This window comes from Urocitellus parryii, chromosome 1, assembly GCF_045843805.1.
Source record: "Urocitellus parryii isolate mUroPar1 chromosome 1, mUroPar1.hap1, whole genome shotgun sequence".
Taxonomy (NCBI): Eukaryota; Metazoa; Chordata; class Mammalia; order Rodentia; family Sciuridae; genus Urocitellus; species Urocitellus parryii.
In genome coordinates, this window is record NC_135531.1 from 269,241,244 (window position 1) to 269,262,774 (window position 21,531).

The following is a 21,531-nucleotide window of genomic DNA, read 5'->3' on the forward strand; positions in this document are numbered from 1 at the left end:
AACATCTTTGTTGGTATGTGGTGCTGAGGATCGAACCTGGGCCGCACGCATGCCAGGCGAGCGCACTACCGCTTGAGTCACATCCCCAGCCCCCAATGGCATTTCTTGTAGAAATAGATAAGGCAATTATGAAATTCATATGGAAAAATAAAAGACCCAGAATAGCAAAAACAACTCTAAGCAGGAAGTGTGAATCAGGCAGTATAGTGATACCAGACCTCAAACTATACTACAGAGCAATAGTAACAAAAACAGCATGGTACTGGTACCAAAACAGGCGGGTGGACCAATGGTACAGAATAGAGGACACAGAGACCAATCCACAAAACTACAATTATCTTATATTTGATAAAGGGGCTAAAAGCATGAAATGGAGGAAGGATAGCATTTTCAACAAATGGTGCTGCGAAAACTGGAAATCCATATGCAGCAAAATGGAACTGAATCCCTTTCTTTCACCATGCACAAAAGTTAACTCAAAATGGATCAAGGAGCTTGATATCAAATCAGAGACACGGCGTCTGATACAAGAAAAAGTTGGCTACGATCTACATACTGTGGGGTCGGGCTCCAAATTCCTCAATAGGACACCCATAGCACAAGAGTTAACAAATAGAATCAACAAATGGGACTTACTCAAACTAAAAAGTTTTTTTCTCAGCAAAAGAAACAATGAGAGAGGTAAATAGGGAGCCTACATCCTGGAAACAAATCTTTACTCCTCACACTTCAGATATAGCCCTAATATCCAGTGTATACAAAGAACTCAAAAAATTAAACAATAAGAAAACGAATAACCCAATCAACAAATCGGCCAAGGACCTGAACAGACACTTCTCAGAGGAGGACATACAATCAGTCAGTAAGTACATTAAAAAATGCTCACCATCTCTAGCAGTCAGAGAAATGCAAATCAAAACCACCCTAAGATACCATCTCACTCCAGTAAGATTGGCAGCCATTAGGAAGTCAAACAACAACAAGTGCTGGTGAGGATGTGGGGAAAAGGGTACACTTGAACATTGCTGGTGGGACTGCAAATTGGTGCAGCCAATTTGGAAAGCATAATGGAGATTTCTTGGAAAGCTGAGAATGGAACCACCATTTGACCCAGCTATTCCCCTTCTCGGTCTATTCCCTAAAGACCTAAAAAGAGCATGCTACAGGGACACTGCTACATCGATGTTCATAGCAGCACAATTCACAATAGCAAGACTGTGGAAGCAACCTAGATGCCCTTCAATAGATGAATGGATAAAAAAAAGTGTGGCATTTATAAACAATGGAGTATTACGCAGCACTAAAAAATGACAAAATCATAGAATTTGCAGGGAAATGGATGGCATTAGAACAGATTATGCTAAGTGAAGTTAGCCAATCCCTAAAAAACAAATGCCAAATGTTTTCTTTGATATAAGGAGAGTAACTAAGAACAGAGTTGGGAGGAAGAGCATGAGAAGAAGATTAATATTAAACAGGGGTGAGAGGTGGGAGGGAAAAGGAAAGAGAAGGGAAATTGCATGGAAATGGAAGGAGACCCTCATGGTTATACAAAATTACATACAAGAGGAAGTGAGGGGGAAAGGGGAAAGAAAACAAAGGGGAGAAATGAATTATAGTAGATGGGGTAGAGAGAGAAGATGAGAGGGGAGGGGATGGGGGATAGTAGAGGATAGGAAAGGCAGCAGAATACAACAGACACTAGTATAGCAATATGTAAAACAGTGGATGTGTAACTGATGTGACGCTGCAATCTGTATACGGGGTAAATATGGGAGTTTATAACCCACTTGAATCAAAAGGTGAAATATGATATGTCAAGAACTATGTAATGTTTTGAACAACCCACAATAAAAAGTAAAGGAAAAAAATTAAAAACTAAAAATTTCCAAAGAATTAAAAAAAAAAAATTAGGACTCATGGCCAAAGATTTCTCAATGTATTCCAGAAGGGAAATTTCATCAACAGTGTAGGCACACTCTGATGAAATCCCCATGGTCATTGATCTCAGTACCCACATCCATATGGAATGGATTTGTAGGTGAAGCCCCCTCTCCCCAATAGGAGGTTGCCATGACAGTTCTGGAGAGGAACAATTTTTGGAGTTAAAAATTCCCCTCGCCAAATGTGAAGGAGGAGATAGACATCTGATTGGTGAATATGGCAGAAGGTGGACCCCAGTTTTCTTGGTGAACATCAAACAACATTAACTTTGGAAGCAGCATTGTTTCCTTTTTCGTTCTCTGCTTGAGAGTGCTTTTGCTTGAAACTGACCTTACTTTCACTTACAGTAGAGTTCTCTTGCTTGGTTTTTCGGGTCTGACTTTAAATTTTCTTTTTTTGGAACACAAGAACTGAGATTTAGAGCTTCAGTTCTCCACTCTCCTATGACAAATTAACACAATCTGTTGTTAAACCTCAAGTTAAGGGAGCTTCTTCAGATACATCTCTAACCCTCCAATCTAGGCTCCTACAATCTTCTAGTTATCCACAGTAGGGTCATGCTTACAATTATACATCCAGTTGTACAGTTACTTTACTTATACCTGTCTTTGCTTCATGAGACATACTCTGAGAAAAAGACAATGAATGACATGTGAGAACTGAAGTTCTTTGTTAAAAATCCTGCAGACAGTTTGACCTGGCTGACCATGTACATGGGAATTGTAGAGAGATGGAAGGTTGTAGGTCCAAAGCCAAAATTATCTTGCGCTATTTTAGACCCTTTAGTACCCATTTACCTTAACCTCTGTATCTGACCTAACATTCCTGTAACTAATTGATCAACTTCCAGATAAACTTCTCAGAACATATCAGGAAGTTTAGCAGACCTCTAGCCCACCAACCCTAAAGCCAAGAATTTTAGAAGGTAACATTTGGAACCTACAGGAAAGCCTTCTCTACTTTGCCGAAGCCTGCTGTCTCTTTGATCACGGTCAATGTATTGACTTAAGACTTTCTTCGGGTAACTTGAATCCTTGTGTTCCAAGACCATGATCATTCATATTTGGCCCAGGGGAAAAAAAAAAAAAAAAAAACATTTTATTTCCCTAAAGCAGAGTTGTTATTTTACACGGACACTTGGTTATCCAGTGTATCCCGAAAACCCGAAGTGGCTCCTGGCAAGTGGTAGATTCACACTAAATGCGTATTGAGTGAATGAACAAATGAAAGGAGTCTACGATTTTTTCAGGGATCTGAGGACACAAAACTGAGAAAGCAGCTCCTATGCTTCCCCACAGAGTTTGGGAATACTATGGGGGCACACATCAACAGACTTAAGACCCCCGACTTTCCCCAGCTGAACTGAGATTCCTTGAACTATACCATTCATTCATTCCAGAGAAAGGAGAGGGGTGAATTTAAGGGCGGCTGCTGAAGCAATTGCTGGTGGTCCATCAGCTTAACAATGGTCAGATCCGGGTGGAGCCGCTAGGTCCCAGACCAGTCGGCGAGAGCCCGCCAGCATCTGTCCCTTGTGCCTTCTCGCGCTCCTCCCGAGACCCCTGCGCGCCAGCGGGTGCGTGGGTTGGGCGGCTGCTGCTCTGGGCCCGCGCCAGAGCCGGGCGCCAGTGATTGGCAGCCCCCAGCCTCCGCCCTGGTGCGTCCCCCAACCCTAGGCGAAATTCTGTCCCCGCCTGCTCCTCTCCGCCCAGTGGGTGCCTGGCTTGAGGCGGGATCCCGCCCCACACTTCCCGCCGGCGCCGAGGAAGGTGCAAGTGGCTGCGGTAGGCGCGGTTCTCGCCGAGAGCGATCATGAAGATCGAGTTTGCGCCGCTCAACATCCCGCTGGCGCGGCGGCTGCAGACGGCGGCGGCGCTGCAGTGGGTGGTGACCTTCTTACTGCTGGGTAAGAACGACCCCGCGCTCTGCACACGGAAGACCTGGCAAACGCCGCGGTGCCCGGGCGCGCCACCTCGCCCCGGACAGTCCCTGTCCGACCACTGGCTTCGAACCTCCAACTCTGCAGGCCTGTCCTCTCAGAGCAGGCGGGTCAAAGGAGGGCGTTGGGAGCTATTGTGGGACTCTCCTTTGGCTTCTTTCTCCCAGGAGAACCTCATAGCAAATAACTTATTTACCAACTGTATTTTCTTTTATGCTGTTTTTTTTTTAAAGTAAGGTATATCTTACCCACATTAAAAGTCATAGACTATAAATATAAATATATAGTCATAGGCTATAAATATACATATTGGTGAATTTTTGCTGAAGGTAACCATGACCAATCAAGCAATACAACTTTACACTTCAGTCCCTCAAAAGTTGGTAATGTTTCTGGAGCTGTTGATTCAAATGCCTAGACTTTTGAAACTGTTCTCCACACCTTTAGGGCAAATAGCCTCCTTAACTTTTCCGTGTTTATTATCTTCTGGGGGTAGAAAGGCGCCTTTCTACAAAGAACTCACCAGACATTGGGTTGAGTTGAGTGTTATATCTGAAAATCATCTGACCCAGGAGTGTGTTCAAGGTGTGTCCAAGTTAAGCCCACAAATGTTGTTAAAGGGCACAAGCCAAACCCCCAGGTGGCCCAGGAAGGCTTACCTGAGACTCCTTAATGTTTATTGTGCTCTTGGAATAAAAGGAGGTGGGGAAAGGCAAAAGGAATTATTATTTTTTTTAAACTGGTACACACTGTTCACATGTATATTTCAAGTTTGGAAGTGCATATTTGCAAGCAGCAATACAAAAGCCAAAGGAATTAGTGGGAAGCCCTTCTATGGGAACTTAAACTCTTCTGAAAGCAAAAAATCATCTGTGTGGTCTAAGATCATGACTTGTACACTGTTGGGACTGAATAATAAGCTCATTTCATTATAAAGAGTTTTACACTTTTGAAATGGTATTTACATGTTGAATGTCTGGATCAGTGTTTTTCAACCCTGGCTGCATGTGAGAATCACCGAAGGAGCTTCTGAAAAATAGGGACACTCAAGCTCCATTCCTAGCATTTCTAATTCATTCACTTCAGAACAGAGCTTTTGCATCAGGGCTTTATAAAGGAATTCTCTAAGTGGTTGTAGTGTGGGCCTAGGAAAAAGGTAGTTTAAAATATTAACTCATTAGGCTCTTAAAGGCCAAACTATGAGGCCGGGCTGGTAGCATTATACTCCATTTAGCTCTGAATCAAAGGACCAATAATAAGATAATAAGAGATAAAAAGACAACCTCATTTAACACAACCTTATTTAGTGCATAGTGTATGCTAGTTGCTGTTCTAAGCACCTTCCACTATTATTCCTGTCATCCTCATCAACAACCCTATGAGGTAAGGACTATTCCTGCACTATTGTACTGATGAGGGAATTAAGAGGTTAAGTAAATTGTTCTAGGTTACATAGATGGAAGAGCTGGATGTAAGTCCAAGTATTCTTCCCAAAGTCTCTATTTCAACACTGTGTGCCTGCTTCATTGTATTGACACTGGAGCCTGACTTCCTAACTGATCATGCAGCAAATCTCTCACAACTCACTGTCCTTTTCTTTCATAGTGCTTATCATTGATTGTGTTTTTATGTTATTGATTGTATTTGTATGCCATTGATTGTATTTGTCTATGCTTGTGGCTATTTGAGAAAGGCCTTTCTGGCTATTTGACAAGCTCAGTGAAGGAGTACCCAGAGCAGAAGATATGCAAGATGTTCTTGTTATGACTGTTTCCACTCTATGGCCCAGAATAGCAGCTACCCACCCTGGGAGTATTAACTCACATAATCCTCGTTGTGATCTTCTGAGGTAGGGACTATATTTTCCTCATGTTACAAGGAAGAATCTGGTAGGTGAAGTAGATTGCACAAAGTCACATGGCTCAGTAGTAGGTGGTTCAGCCACATGTGCCGCATGTTACTGGCTTAGTGACTGGAATGTGACAGGAGCTCAGGAAGCCAGGCCAAAGTTGAATCAAACAACAGTGACTCTGCAGACAATTAGTTTAAACATTTTTCTATCATACATTTGACATTTGTGGTACTAGAAACATGTTATTTTGGCAATTGTATTATGGAATTCATCAGAAACAGAGAGACAGGGCATGAATTCTCATAGACCTGTTACCTTTGTTTATAGTGATTTAATAATTTGCTCTATTATTTTATCTATTGTTTCACAAAAATATTTAAGAATGTATTAAATTATGATGTTCTTAAAGTCATAAATACTTTAGTATGTATTTTTTAAAAGTGTTTTATATATAGCCATTGGTACTGTTGTCACATATTGTGTAGTTAACAAATCCTGCTTAAAATCATCTAAGACAAGTTCATATTCAGATATCCTGTGTTGTGTCAGAAATTCATCTTTACTGGCAATTTGAACCCGGATCCAAACAAGACCCACGTGTTGCATTTGGTTTTATATCTTTCATGTAGAACCACACTAACAAATTTGCTTTCTTGTCAGGAATGCATTGAAGGATCACTTTGTGGACTTATCTGATTGCTTCTGAAAAACCCTAGCCCAGTAACCCCAGGCCCAGTTACAAAACTATCAGGGTATGTTGCAAACCTACGAAAGCACCGGAGATGTTTATCTGATGATCAGTTAAGGGAGATGTTTATCTGATGATCAGTTAAGGGTAGCCAGTTGAGAACAGGATGGTTGGGAAAGAACAGAAAGCCAGGCCCCAGGACATGCCTGAACAAGCAGGAACAGAAAGAGCAGAGTGCAATTATGTGGTTTTTACGTGGTCTTTCCAGAAACATAAAGTGAAAAACAACTTTACCTTTTAGGTAACCTATATGCTGGGTTCAAAATGACCAATAAGAAACCTGTTGCTTGCTGCGCACTCGAAACCTGTCCTGAACCCTATAAAAATCTCTGTATCCCCAAGCCCGGTGTGCCAGTTCACCAAAGCTCTGGCTGAGGTTCCGCTGGGCACCCGCAGGCGCCTGTGTCTCAATAAACCACCTCTTGCTTTTGCAGCCAGTGTTTCGTGTGATTCTCCTTGGACAGGGATACGGGGGTCTTTCACTTCTATGTAGTGTTAACTTGTTCTCCTATGCCCTGTATTTCTTTTAAAATGGAAGACAGAGCTAAAGGTTTGATTAGATTTAGATGAAACCTTTTTGGCAGGACTTCTTCCAACATGCTGCTGTGTGTTTCACATTCCATCTCATCAGGATGCACGTGGCGTCTGGGTGACCCATGTTAGTGTCTGAGATTGATCAATGGGCCCAAGAAGGAATTAATTTGAGGGGTGACAGTGCTGTGAAGGAACACTCCCCCTGGCTGTTGGTTGGCCTTTCCCTTAGTGGCTTAAGCCATGATCCTTGCCTGAATTGTTTTGATACTACAAAATGGCAGTTTGCTTATTCTATTATTCTTTCTTCATATATTAGCTAGAATTTCTGCAATTTTTTTTTCCTCATCTTATGGGACCGTTTAACTACTCTACATTTCAGTTCTTACAGGAAAGATAAATGTAACTTCTTTCCATTTAATTGTGAATTTCCAAATAAGGAGTTGACATGTAGTTACTTCCAGTCACAAGAAGAAGTCTTTTATTAACTATATATTTTAAGATCTCTAATTCAAATCCTGGAATGTGCTTTTCTTGCCACCACCAGAAAAAAAAAAATAGTTTATTTTTATTTTTATTTTTTTTAAAGAGAGAGTGAGAGAGGAGAGAGAGAGAGAGAGAATTTTTAATATTTATTTCTTAGTTCTCGGCGGACACAACATCTTTGTTGGTATGTGGTGCTGAGGATCGAACCCGGGCCGCACGCATGCCAGGCGAGCGCGCTACCGCTTGAGCCACATCCCCAGCCCCCCCCAAAAAAAAAATAGTTTAAACTTGGGATATATTTTAAAAGAGCAAAATGTTTCATTTAATTATGAAATCAGATACTGTTGCATTGAGTTAAATGTTAAATACCTGTGATCCAATCTTAATATCCAAGAAATTGAAACATGCTTATTAGCTGGTATACCACTAAACTGTAAATTACAAAGTGGAAAACTGAAATATTTATTGACCATTTTCTACCCACAACCCCATGGCAAGTATTATTATATTTTTTATTTTATTTTATTTTTTTTTTAGGAAAAACTAAAGCTCAAGAAGTATAAGCCCACATATAAGTAAGTGGTGAAACCAACATCTTTTACTGAATGGGTTTGCTTGCTTATTTAAGCAGCTTTCTTGAGATATCATTAAAATACACATTGCACATATTTAAAGCATATAATTTGGTAGGTAATCATTACCACAATTAAAATGTCAATATCACCATCATTCCCCCAAAGATTTTTCATACCCTTCCTTCCTGGGCCCCCATCCCAGGCAACCACTGATTTGCTTTCTTTCACTATGGGTTAGTTTGCATTTATGGAGTTTTATGTAAATGGAATCTCATGTGTTCCTTTTTTATTGGACTTCTTTCAACTCAGCATGATGATTTTGACACTCATTTTTATTGCTGTGTATTTCAATAGCTTATTGCTTTTTGTTTCTAAATAGTATTATGTTGAAGGGATATATTGGGAATTGTCTCTTCATCTACTGAATATTTAAATTGTAGCTTTCACAAATGATACTGCTGTGAATTAACTACCATTGCCCAGCCCCTGGATCTTTAGTCTGCACCAAAGATTTATTTATCTGGATGCCAGTAGCATGCTATTTTGTTTATTATAGCTTTGTGATTTCTGAAGTCAGGTAGTGTTAGTCCTCAAACTTTCAAACTTCTATGCTTTTTTCCAGAGTTGATTTGATTAGTCTAGATCCTTACAATTTTCATATGCATTTTAATATCATCTCAATTTTCACATACATACACACAGACACAAAGCCTGCTGGGACTTTGATTGAGATTACATTTTTGTTTGAGATCAGTCTATAGATTAATTTGGAAAGAACTGACATCTAACAATGTGACTTTTCTACTGTATGGGTTTATCATGTTTTCAAATTTCAGAGCCCATTTCATTATCACCTAGGGATTTTTGTCAAAGTGCACATTCCCAGAGGTTTTGATTCCGTGGATCTCCAGGAGAGCCATTAATTTTTTTTCTACCCTTTAGTTTGAAATAATTTCGGAAACAATAACTACAGAAAATAAAAATTATATAAGTTACAAAAATTCCCATATTCCTTAATCCAGATTCCCTAAACGTTCACAGGTTGCCGTGTTCCCCCTCCTCTGCTCTTGTCCTCTGTTCCTGTCTCTTACTTCTTCTTTCTTCCACTCCCCATATTCTTATATTCTGAATGCTTTTGGAATAAGTTGCAGACCTGGTTTCCCTTTGTCCCTAAATACTTCAGAATGTATTTCCTAAAACCAAGGACTTCCCTTACATGGCCACAATACAAATAGCCAGATCAGGAAGATGACCCAGATGCAGCAGCATTGTGACCTAATCCAACGGCCTTATTCGTATTCCAGCAATTGCCCCACTGATGTCCTCTTACAGCAAAGGAATCCACCTGTTTTGCTCTGTTGTCATTGTTTTTTTTAATCTCCTTTAATCTGGAAAATTGGGGGGGCATGTTAACATTCCCTTGATTTATTCGAGAGGCCTAGACTTTGATGCACACTCATGCGCCCCCTGTATTATGGACTATCTCCATGGCTTTCAAGTGGTGGCTATACTTATTCTGCCTTTAAGCTTGGAAACTTTCTGAAATATTCAGATCGTGGGACAGTGTTAACGTATCCTTGTTAGGATTTGTGTGCCTTTTTTTTTGGTGGAACCAGAGATCAAACTCAGGGTCACTCAACCATTGAGCCACATCCCCAGCCTTATTTTTCGTATTTTATTTAGAGACAGGGTCTCATTAGTTGCTCTTCATCTTGCTTTTGCTGAGGCTGGCTTTGACCTAGCAATCCTCCTGCCTCAGCCTCCTAAACCGCTGTGATTACAAGCGTGAGCCACCACAGCCAGTTTATGTGTCTTTTTTAAGGCAAAGAAGTAGGTCAAATGCTGGATTTGCTGTAAAACAAGAAAAATGCTGTTCCCTTTAAGTAATGCTTTTAAAATTTTGTGTGGATTAGATCCACCTATGAGGAAAATGATGCTGCAGAATTCTGCAAAGGGATCTGAAAACTTTTAGCACCATCTGGACAAACACAGGGCCAGGTGCAGTGCGCACAACTGTAATCCTGGCTATGCAGGAGGCTGAAGCAGGAGGCTTATAAATTTGAGTCCAGTCTGGGCAATTTAGTGAGAACTATCTCAAAAAGGGTTTGTGATGGTGCTGGATATAGTTCAGTGGTGAAGAGCCCCTGGGTTCAATCCCCAATACCACTTCCTCATACACACATACAAACAAAAAAAAAAAAAAAAAAAAGAAAGAAAGAAAGAAAAGAAAAAAGAAAGAAGGAAGGAAAAAACAAAAAAACAACTCCAGAAGATAAATTCTCTTAAAAATAAGAATTTTTAAAATCAGAAGGATGTTACATTTTTATATTCAACAGATGGCATTAATTAGTGTTTAGAAGTATAATGCCTCTAGGAATAAGAATTACTTGCTTCTGCATTCCATTTACTTTCTATGTTTTATATTAAATGGTTAAAGTAACTGTAGAAACAATCATAATGGGGAAAAAACCAAAAACTTCTTGCATGAAAATGGGAAAGGTACATATATGAATTAAATATTTTATTATTATTATTGTTGTTGTTGGTACTGGGGCTTGAATCCAGGGTTGCTTTGCTACTGAGCTATATCCCTAGTTCTTTTAATTTTTTATTGAGACAAGGTCTTGCTAAATTGCTGAGGTTAAAAAAACAGACTTGAGATTCTCCTACCTTAGCTTTTTGAGTCTCTGGGATGAAAGGTGCGAGCCACTATGCCCAGCACCAAATAAATATTTTAAATTATTTCTTAATGTTGGCCATTATTTAATGAAAGTAAATTAACTTTCAACGTTCTTTGTAATGTTTTTCTGATGCAGCATTGTGACCTAATCCAATGACCTTATTCGTATTCCAGCAATTGCCCCACTAATAGGCTGCTCAAGGGAATTTAATGGAATCATTTTAAAGATGTGAATATTCTTACATAAGTAGTCTTGTTCTGTAAGCTTGGTTTTATCTTTTACTCTCTTCAGTAGAATCATTTTATTTCTTTAAAAATAATTTTATATGATAATTCACGCTATCTATTAAAAAATTGGAAAATGTGTGAGTTTTTAAAAGAAACTATTACAGGGCTGGGGCCTTCCAGGAAACTGAGGCAGCGGGAAGGCCCTGAGATCAAGTCAGAAAGATTTCAGACATGACGCTCAAAGTAACAGGCATGAGTTTATTGAAGGGCTAGGGAAAGGGGACACTCTCAAGGGAGAGAGTGGGTCCTCTCAGAGAGTAGAGGGACGTGTGCCTCTCCTGCACTCCAGTTTTATTAGGGATTCCAGAGAAGTTTCCAGAGAGTTGTACCCAGGTCCTCCTCTTGACTTCCGACTGACAGCAGGATGACATCAGACTTTCAAGTCCCTACCGTCATGACCACTCTAGGTCACTTTGGTCCATGCTGAGTGGTTCTGATTGGATTCTTAGCCACAAATTCTTACAGATTTTATGATTAGGAGGAATTATCCTTATCTCCATGAGTTCCAGGATCTGGTTTGTGGAAAAGGTCACAAAAGTTCTCCCTTCAGGCTAGCTTGGGTTCTCTTATTAGCATTATTTGGGCCTGATTTTCTCTTGCGGATAACAGGTATTTTGCTGAGGAATGTGACATATCCTGTCACTTTCGCCAGTCAGGGCTGCAGGTAAATTGCTTCTTGGGAAAGAAAGCATGTGGGGGTCAGAACTGTGGGCCTAGTTTATAGAATTATTCCCTGGACCTCTTGTTCCCACCACTCACATCTGTCTGTCTCCTATCAAGACGAGAAAAGTTCCATACTGCTGTCTAGAGATAACCATTGTTAAAATTGTGGTATAATCCTTTTCTCCTGTTTGCCTATTTTAAAAATTTTATTTTTATCCATATAATGTATGTACCTGAGAAGAAATCAGGTAACACATTGGGTTGAACTCTAAGAAACTGGTGTTTTAAAAAGTCTCAAGTAGTCACTGGCAGCTAACTAATAACTAACACTTATTGAGTCCTTTCAACAAGTCATAATTATTCTAAAGGCTTTCTGGGTATTTCTTTTGTGCTCCACTAACCAACTATTTTTCCACGTTATAAATACCATTGGCTAAAAATGCTTTTAAGACTTAACCTTTTTAGAGCAGTTTGAAGTTCTCAGAAAAAAAAAAAAAACGATATGGAGATTCCCACCCATCCCCCACATGGCTGGCTTCCCTCATTGTCACCATCTTCAGTTAGAGAGGTACATTTGTTACAGGTGCTAAACCCACGATGACCCGCCACTATCACCCCAGCTCCATACTTTACATTAGAGTTTGTCACCAGCGGAGCTTCTGGAGAGGGGGACCTGAGTCAGAACCAATGGTACATTTGATGAAAATGAGTTTCAGCAGGGATCAGTTATAGGCACAGATTTACTTAGGAAAGCAGATGCACATCCAAGGGACAATGTGGACTCTTTCAAGGGAGGGATGTTTTTTGGGATAAAGTAGGAAATTACACATGGCTTGGGGGGGGGGCAGTGGAGAATGCCTACCATTTTGAGAATGTGAAGGAGCATGTTGGCCACCTGCAGATTAAGAAGCCTTTGGCATTAAAGCAAGAAATACACATTCAAGGGAGATTGCTAGCCATCTGCAGAGGGACAGCTGATAACATCTTGGTGTGGGCACGTGTATTTAAGGAAGGACCATTGCCAGAGGCTGGATAGAGGTGTAATAAGGCTGAGTTACACAATGTCCTGCCAGTTTTCCTTGTACTTGTTTGCTCTTGTTACCTTTTGCAGGAAGAACAGGGGTCAAGGGCTTGGGTCAAGAGCAGGGGCTAAGGGTTGGGCTGGGTTGCTCACTGATGCTTGTCTTGCATTTCAAAAATTCAGGGCCATCTCCTGCATTCCACGGCTCATGGGTGCTTCTCTCTCTCTCTCTCTCTCTCTCTCTTAAAATTAAATTATTTATTTATTCTAATTTGTTACACACGATGGCAGGATGCAATTCGTTTCATATTACACATACAGACCACAATTTTTAAAGTCACTGATTGTACACAAAGTATTTTCACACCATTTGTGTCTTCATATATGTACTTAGGGTAATTATGTCTAACTCATTCCACCATCTTTTCTACCTTTTTCCCCCTTCCTTCCCCTACCTCCTTTTTTTTTTTTAAATTCCTCCATTCCTCCCATGCTTCCCCCATCGCCATTATGAGTCAGTATCCTCATATCAAAGAAAACATTTGGCCTTTGGTTTGGGGGATTGGCTTACTTCACTTAGTGTTACATTCTCCAACTACATCCATTTATCTGCAAATGCCATGATTTATGGGTGCTTTTCTCTTGAGATCCAGTCTGTCTGTCTTTTTCTGTTCCCCTAGGTTTCTATCTCAGGATCACTCTTGGTTTTTTACATTCTATGAGTCTGAATAACTTAGAATGACAAGTACCCTCCCTGTAGCACAATTCACCGTAGTTCCATTGCTCTAAAAATCCTCTGTGCTTCACCTATTTATCCCTCCCTCTTCCCTAACCTCTGGCAACCACTTACCTTTTTAATGCCTCCATAGTTTCACCTTTCCAGAATGTCATGGAATTGGAGTCCTACAGTATGTACGCTCTTCAGCTTGGCTTCTTTTACTTTTTAATATGCCCTTAAGTTTCCTTTAGGTCCTTTCATGGTTTGACAGCTCATTTGTTTTCATGGTGAAAAATATTCCAATGTCTGATCTACCAATTTATTTATCTACTCACCTACTTTTGCAGAGCAATTATTTTCAATTTTTGATCAAATCCAGCTTCTTATTAGTTCTTTTATTCATGGATTATGCCTTTGGTGTCATATCTAAATACTCATTGCCAAACTCAAGGTCACCTAGATTTTTGTCCTATGTTATCTTCTAGGAGTTTGATAGTATTGCATTTTATATTAGATTTGTCTTCCATTTTGAGTTAATTTTGAAAGCGGTGCAAGGCTGCCTCTCCCCACCCCACCTTTCTTCAGTTCTCCGAATGCCGACTGGACATCTACAGTTCAACTCAGGCACTTTCTCCCTGGAGTTAGTGATAGATCCTACAAGCTGAGAGCTCAGTCCACTAGGTTGCACTTGCTTCCTTTGTCAGTCTCAAGTTCAGGTTGTGACCTCTGTTTCTGACTGGCTACAGATTGGGGCTTCCCACAACCCTCTCCCTGAACTCAGCATCTGGTGTGCAGAAGGAAGGGAAACATTCAGCTCTTGCCAGTTTATTACAGTGGATGTGGAGCTGGGCTGTGCCATCATCTCAGCCTGTATGTTGGATGTGTTCACCAACCTGGAGGCTCTCTAAACCCAGTATTTGGGGGATTTTCTAGAGACTTTGTCATGTAGGCATGATTGGTTATTAACTCCATTTTCAGTCCCTCTCCCCTTACTTGAGGGTAGGAGTAGCGCTGAAGGTCCTAAACTTTTAATCATGGCTGACCAACCCGAACCAGCAATCCACCAACTGTTGCCTCCTTAGAATAAAGACATTGCAGTCACCCAGAAATTCCAGGGCATTAGGAGCTCTGTGTCAGGAACCCAGGTCAAAGTCCAAATATTAGAAGAAAAGATGCACTTCGCACCCCTCTTAATCAGGAAATTGCAATAGTTTAAGGAGCTCTATGGTAGGAGCTGGACACAAGACCAAATATGTATATATATATTTTATTATGTCACAAACATCGTACCTATTGTTACCAGTAGAGAATTGTACACTTAGAAATTTGTCAAAAGGTAGATCTTATGTTGAGCCCTCTTACAACAATAAAATAAAAAATTAAAAAACATTCTTGTTGCCGGGCGAGGTGGCTCACACTTGTAATCCCAGAGGTTTGCTTGGCAAGCTGAGAAGGAGGATTGCGAATTCAAAGCCAACCTCAGCAATTTAGCAAGGCCCTAAGCAATTTAGCAAGACCCTGTCTCTAAATAAAAATTAAAAGGGCTGGGGATATAGCTCAGTGGTTAAGTGCCCTTGGGTTCAATCCCCAGTACCAAAAAAAAAAAAAAAAAAACAAAAAACAAAAAACTAAAAACAAACAAACAAGAAAACATTCTTGTTGAACATTTTAGCACTTCATCATTTGCTTTCCTTGTCTCTCTCTCTCCTCTCTCCTTCTCCCTCTCTCCTCTCCTTTCTCTTTCTCTCCACACATACAAGACATCCAGACCAGACACGCAATGCTGACAAAACATTTGAAAGTAAGAAATTAAATTGTTAATTGCCGGACACAGTGGCGCACACCTGTAATCCCAGAGGCTTGGAAGACTGAGGCAGGAGGATGGTGGTTCAAAGCCAGCCTCAGCAATTTAGAGAGGCCCTAAGCAACTCGGCGAGGCCCGATCACTAAATAAAAATAGAAAAAGGGCTGTGGATGTGGCTCAGCGCTCTGTAGTTAAGTGCCCCTGGGTTCAATCCCTGGTACCAAATAAATAAATAGAAATTAAGTTGTAATCATCATGGCATTTCATCTCTAAATTCTGTAATATGTCCTTGAACACAAGAATTTTTCTACATAAATCAAAATCATTTGGGCTGGGGATGTAGCTTGGTGGTAGAGCATGTACTTAGTATGTGCAAAGCCCTCAGTTTGATCCCTAGCAACACAACACACACCCCTATTATCATGCCCAAGAAATATATCAGTGATACAATTGTCTCATTCAACCTTTACTTCATAACTAGATCAGGCCCCAAACATTATATTTTTTTATTTTTAATTTTTTACAAAGCTGCTTTCCTTTTTTTTTTTTTTCTTTTTTTTTTTTTTTTTTGGTAGTGGGAATTGAACCCAGGGACACTTAATCACTGAGCTACATCCCAGCCCTTTTTATTTTCTATTTTGAGACAAGCTCTTGCTAAGTTGCTGAGGGCCTCACTAATTTGCAGAGGTTGGTGTTAAACTTCTGATCCTCCTGCCTCAGACTCTGGAGCCACTAGGATTACAGGCCTATACCGCCGTGCTTGGCAAGGTTGCTTTCTTTAAACAGCCTCAGCCAATTATCTTGTAGAAAGACCCATAATCTGAGTCAGGCAGTAAACCCAGCTCTCAGGAGGCTGAAGAAGGAGAATGGAAGATTCAAAGCCAGACTAGGCAACTTGGCAAGATCCTGTCTCAAAATAAAAAATAAAAAGGGGGAAGTAGCTCAGTGGCAGAGTGTTGCCTAGCATGTGGAAAGCCCCAGATATGATCCCTAGTATGACCAAAAAAAAAAAAAAAAAAGAGAGAGAGAGAGATAGAGAGAAAGATAAGCCCATTCTTGTTTAGATGATTGGGTATATTTCCCATTACAGCATATCAACAGGCATATAATTTTGTTTTTTCGTTGGTGATACTAAATCTAATGATGACACATAGACTTTGGCTGAGCCTTATTTGTTTGAGACTTTTTGCACTGTTAAAGTGATTGGGACATTGTAGCACTATTTACAATAGCCCAAAGGTAGGAACAACTCAAATGTCCATCAACAACAGATGAATGAATAAACAAACTGTTAACATTCACACACAGGAACATCGGTCAGCCATGTAAGGGAAAAAAGGTGCTGATACACACTACCACCTGGATGAGCTTCAAAAACTTGATGTAAAGTGAAAATTTTAAAAGCTCACCTTATAATACTGTTCCATTTATATGAAATATCTGAAATAGGTGAATCCATTGGATTGTTTTTCTTTAAAGTGGTGCTATGTGAGTTATACCTCAACAGAAATTAAGTGAAGCAGAATCTATGGGAGTTAAGTAGCATGTAAGTGATTAAGAGGCTGCTTTATGATTTTTTCATCCAGTATATCACGTCAATCCAGCTAAAATACAAGGGTTCATTTCTACTTGGTTTGTGAATCTGGATGATTTAGAAGGGTATCAACCGGAGGATTCATAAGTGAAATAAACCAGACTCAGAAAATCAAGGGTTGATTGTTTTGCTCTGTGGAAGCTAAACATAAAGATCAGGGAAGATCAGTGGAGTAAAAGAAGGAGGTAGAGAGGAAGGGAAGAGGGAAGGGAAAGTGGGGGCACCTGGGGCTGAAATGGAGACGATCAAATTCCATGCATGTATGATTGGGTCGAAATGAACCCAACTATTACATATAACTACGATACACTAATTAAAAAATGGTATCAACTTGCATTTTTAAATTTTGTTATTGATGTATTATACTAATAGTGGGATTCCTTGTTACATATTTATACATGCACATAACCTAATTTGGTCTATTTTATTCTCCAGTGCCTCCCTTTTCCCACCTGCTTCCCTTACCAGATCTCCTTCTCTACCCTATCGCTCTCTCTTCTGGTTTCATGAGTCCACTCCTCATTTTTTTCTTTTTCTTTTTTTCTTTATAGCTTCCATATATGAGATAAAATATATGACTCTTGATTTTCTAAGTCTGGTTTTCGTCTTACTTAACATATTGCTCTCAAGTCCAATTCATATTCCTTCAAATGACAATTTTGTTCTTTATGGATGAATAAAATTCCATTATACATTATAAATTTGTCTACATTATAGATGTATACCACGTTTAAAAATCCATTCATCCATTAATGGACACCTCAGCTGGTTCCATAACTTGGCTATTATAAATTGTGCTGCTATAGACAAAGGCATGCACGTGTCTCCGTAGTATGATGACTGTAACTCTTTTTTTAAAATTTTTAAGTTGTTAATGGATCTTTATTTATTTATATGTGGTGCTGAGAATCGAACCCTGTGCCTCACACATTCTAGGCAAGTGCTCTACCACTGAGCCGCAGGCCCAGCCCAACTGTAACTCTTTAGGATAAATACAGAGGAGTCGATAGCTGGGTCAGATGGTGTTTCCATGCCTAGTCTTTTGAGGAACCTTCATACTGACTTCTACAATGTATTGGCGTTGACCTCTTCACCTTCTCTTTGACTTCCAATTTAGAAGAATCTTTTTACCTTGGATTGCTTAATGAGATAAAAATAGGATTAAATAGAGGTTACCAAATCATCTAGTTTTTATAGCATTTTCTTCTTTCAATCCAATTTAGAATCAAGGAATTTCAAAACCTATGTTGGTTCTGTTTCTGATATGAACTATAAAGGAATGAAGCAATATGTGGAACAGGAATTTATTAGGACAATTCTAGATACCAGAGTGTCAAAGCATATCAAGTGACAACGAATTTTCTGCTTACCGACCCAGTATTTACCTTTTATCTCATAAAGTATATTAAACTGTGAGGAAACTTTATTTCGGATGACATTTATAGAGATAATTTGTTAGAAGCTCAGATAATCAAAACTAAGAGAATGTTGATTAGTCATTAAAATAACATTTAAGGGCTGGGCTTGGGCTCAGTAGTACTAGAGCACTTGCTTAGCATGTGTGAGACACTGGGTTCTATTCTTAGCACCAATATAAATAAATAAATAAATAAAATCAAGGTCTATCAACAACTAAAAATTTGTTTAAAAATTTAAGAAGAGATTATAATACCAAATTTATAATACCAAACAGCTAATGCGACGAGATCACAATAATTGATAAAATGCAGAATGAAAGATAATGTTTGATCTGCTGTGTTAAAAAAACATAATTCATTCATATGGGGGGAAAAGACAAAAAGGGAAAAATTTAACAGGAATATAGCTGTTAATCTGTCTGCTTCTAATTTTGTGCATTTTTCAAATGTGCAATAGTAAACTAGATTTTTGTAACAATGGCTCCAGGCTGCAGAGTACTAGCTGTGCCTTGTCATTTATTCTCTCAGCAGCTTTGGAGATAGATGCTGTCATTAGATAAAGGAGTGAAAGTGGAGAGCTAAGAAAAGTTGCTCCAGCCAAATTCTATCAAAGGCGGTTATTATGGTTTCTGTGTGAGGTGTTCCCCCAGAGCCCATATGTGGACAATGCAGGAAAGCTTATGGGTGAAAGGATTGGGTTATAAGGACTTTAATCTAATTAGTGTTATTAATTCACGGATAGGGGTTAACTGGGTGGTAACTGTGGGTCGGTAGGATGTGGTCACTGAGGTAAGATTCCCCAGGTAAAATGGCAGGAGATGGTCCTCACTCAATGGCTGACCTTTCCCTCCTCGGCTCCACCTTGGCTCACCTGATCTAGCTTTAAGTACAGAAGACTGTATATGTTTCTTGTAAATTCTTGGCACACCTTCCTAAAGTAAACAGAAGATGAACCAACACTGGTGAATCACCTGCACTCAGACCTGGGCAGAGAGAAGCCAAGGGAATGATCCTCCTAGGAATGGGGCCAAGGGCACTCTTTTGGCCTTGATTCTGGACTCATGGAAAGTTTCTTGGAAGTCCCAAAATGCAATAAAACACCCCACAGAGGTATGGAGGACACATACTTCCTCGATCTTCTACTCACTCTCTTACCTTTAAGACATGGTGGAAAGAGTAGCAGAGAGTAGCAAGTCAGTCTCCTGAGGTTCACTTACATATGTTGTTAAATCCATACTGGAAAATGTACCGACTTCTATGTATTGAGACATATAAATACATGTCCTGCTTTGGACCTATATATATATATATATATATATATATATATATATATATATACCCATATGTATATACATACACACACACACACATATATATATATAACTTATTATAAAAATTACTTATATATAGAATCTCGGTATGTGTTTATATCCAGTAGTTCCTTCTTATCCACAGTTTTTGCTTTCCTTGGTTTCAGTTACTTCTGGTCAACTGCAGTTCAAAAATATTAAATGGAAAATTCCAGAATGAAACAATATGTTTTAAAGAACTATTACAATATTTGATCTAATTGTTCTATTTTATTATAATCTTTGATAATCTCTTACTGTGCCTAATGTATATATTAAACCTTATGGTGGGTGTGTATATATAGGAAAAAGCATTTATATCTAGGGTCAGTATTAGCTGCGGTTTCGAGATGCTGTTACTCAGCTACTCGATGGGTCATTTGACGACAGAAGGAACAGGGAGTGGGTAGGAGTTGGAGACAGAAACAGCATTGGATTGGAGACTGTAGCTCCTCATAGAAGAAACAATCAAAATGGCACTCTTTAAAGTCGTAGTTGTTTAACGAGCACTTGCAGTATACCTAGCTTTGTGTCTCCATGTATTCTCTCTCCCACTGATGTATTTCCTTTTATAAATATTTTCAATTGTAATACATAACACAGACATTTTAAGAAGGTGTAACTTAAGCCTCGTGGATTACTTTAAGTGAACATTCTTGTCACTACTACCCAGGTCAAGTTTTGTCAGTTTTTGCCCCATTTATCTTTATTGTCCTTGCTGTTGTGCTGGAGATCATACCCAGGGGCACTTTACCACTGGGCTGCGTCACCAGCCCCTTTTTCTTTCTTTTCTTTTTTTTTTTTGAGACAGTGTCTCCCTAAGTTGCTTAGAGCCTTGCTAAGAGGCTAAGGCTACCCTGGAACTTGTGATCCTCAGCATTGTGAGTTGCTGGGATTACAGGTCTGCGCCATGATGCTGAGTGCCCATGTATTTCGAAGCTATAATATTAAGTGGGAAATAAAATTTGAATTGCTCTTTCATTATAAAAGTGGCAAGAAATCACACGCACTGATATATACAGAGTTCCTCATATGCTATTTTTGTCTATGAGAATAAAATTCCTGAAAATGAAGTTTGTTACTAAAATGTGCCCTCTTTGAGGACATTTGAATGAAGGTGGCTCAATGAAAGTAGTATGACAGGATTTTTTTTTTTTTTTTTGATACCAGGGATTGAACCCAGAGGTGCTCAACCACTGAGCCAATCCCCAGCCCTCTTTTTCTAAAAATTTTTTAGTTGTAGATGAACACAATATACCTTTTATTTATTTTCATGTGGTGCTGAATATTGAACCCAGTGCCTCACATGTGCTAGGCAAGTGCTGTACCACTGAGCCACAACCACAGCCCAACCCAGCCCTATTCATATTCTATTTTGAGACAGGTTCTTGCTAAGTTGCTCAGGGCCTTGCTAAGCTTCTGAAGCTGGCTTTGAACTTGAGATTCTCCTGCCTCAGCCTCCTAAGCCACTGGGATTACAAGTGTGTATCACCATGCCGAGCTTAACAACAGGACTTCTTGTGTAGGAAATCTCTGCACCCCTCCAGTTTTCATGTTGGGTGTAGGAAATCTCTGCACCCCTCCAGTTTTCATGTTGGAGAGGTGGTGACACAGGGCCATGGCTGGGGGTATGGACCTTGAATTCAAACAGATCAACCTGGTGTACACTGTGTGACCTGGGAAACCTTCACCTCTATTAGCCTTTATTTCCCTTTCTGTAGAAAGACCAGTAAGTGTATAATGACCAGGGTCAGTGATGCACACCTATAATCCCAACAACTTGGAAGCTGTGGCAGGAGGATTGCAAGTTCGAGGCCAGCCTCAGTAACATAGGAAGACCCTGTCTCAATAAAAAAGAAATGGGGTGTAGCTCAGTGGTAAAGCATCCTTGGGTTTGATCCCCAGGACCAAAAATATTAAA

At 39.7% G+C, this 21,531-nt stretch overlaps 1 protein-coding gene across 1 annotated transcript in view; it reads left to right on the top strand.

The window, feature by feature from the left end:
- The first annotated feature begins 3,714 nt into the window (after positions 1–3,714).
- The window catches only part of Mogat1 (monoacylglycerol O-acyltransferase 1), a 38,162-nt gene continuing 20,345 nt past the window's right edge, over positions 3,715–21,531 (top strand). Inside the window, exon 1 of the mRNA XM_026390445.2 lies at positions 3,715–3,850. Coding sequence (XP_026246230.2) covers positions 3,757–3,850 — 94 coding nt within the window. The 5' untranslated portion in view covers positions 3,715–3,756. The remainder of the gene's footprint in view (positions 3,851–21,531) is intronic.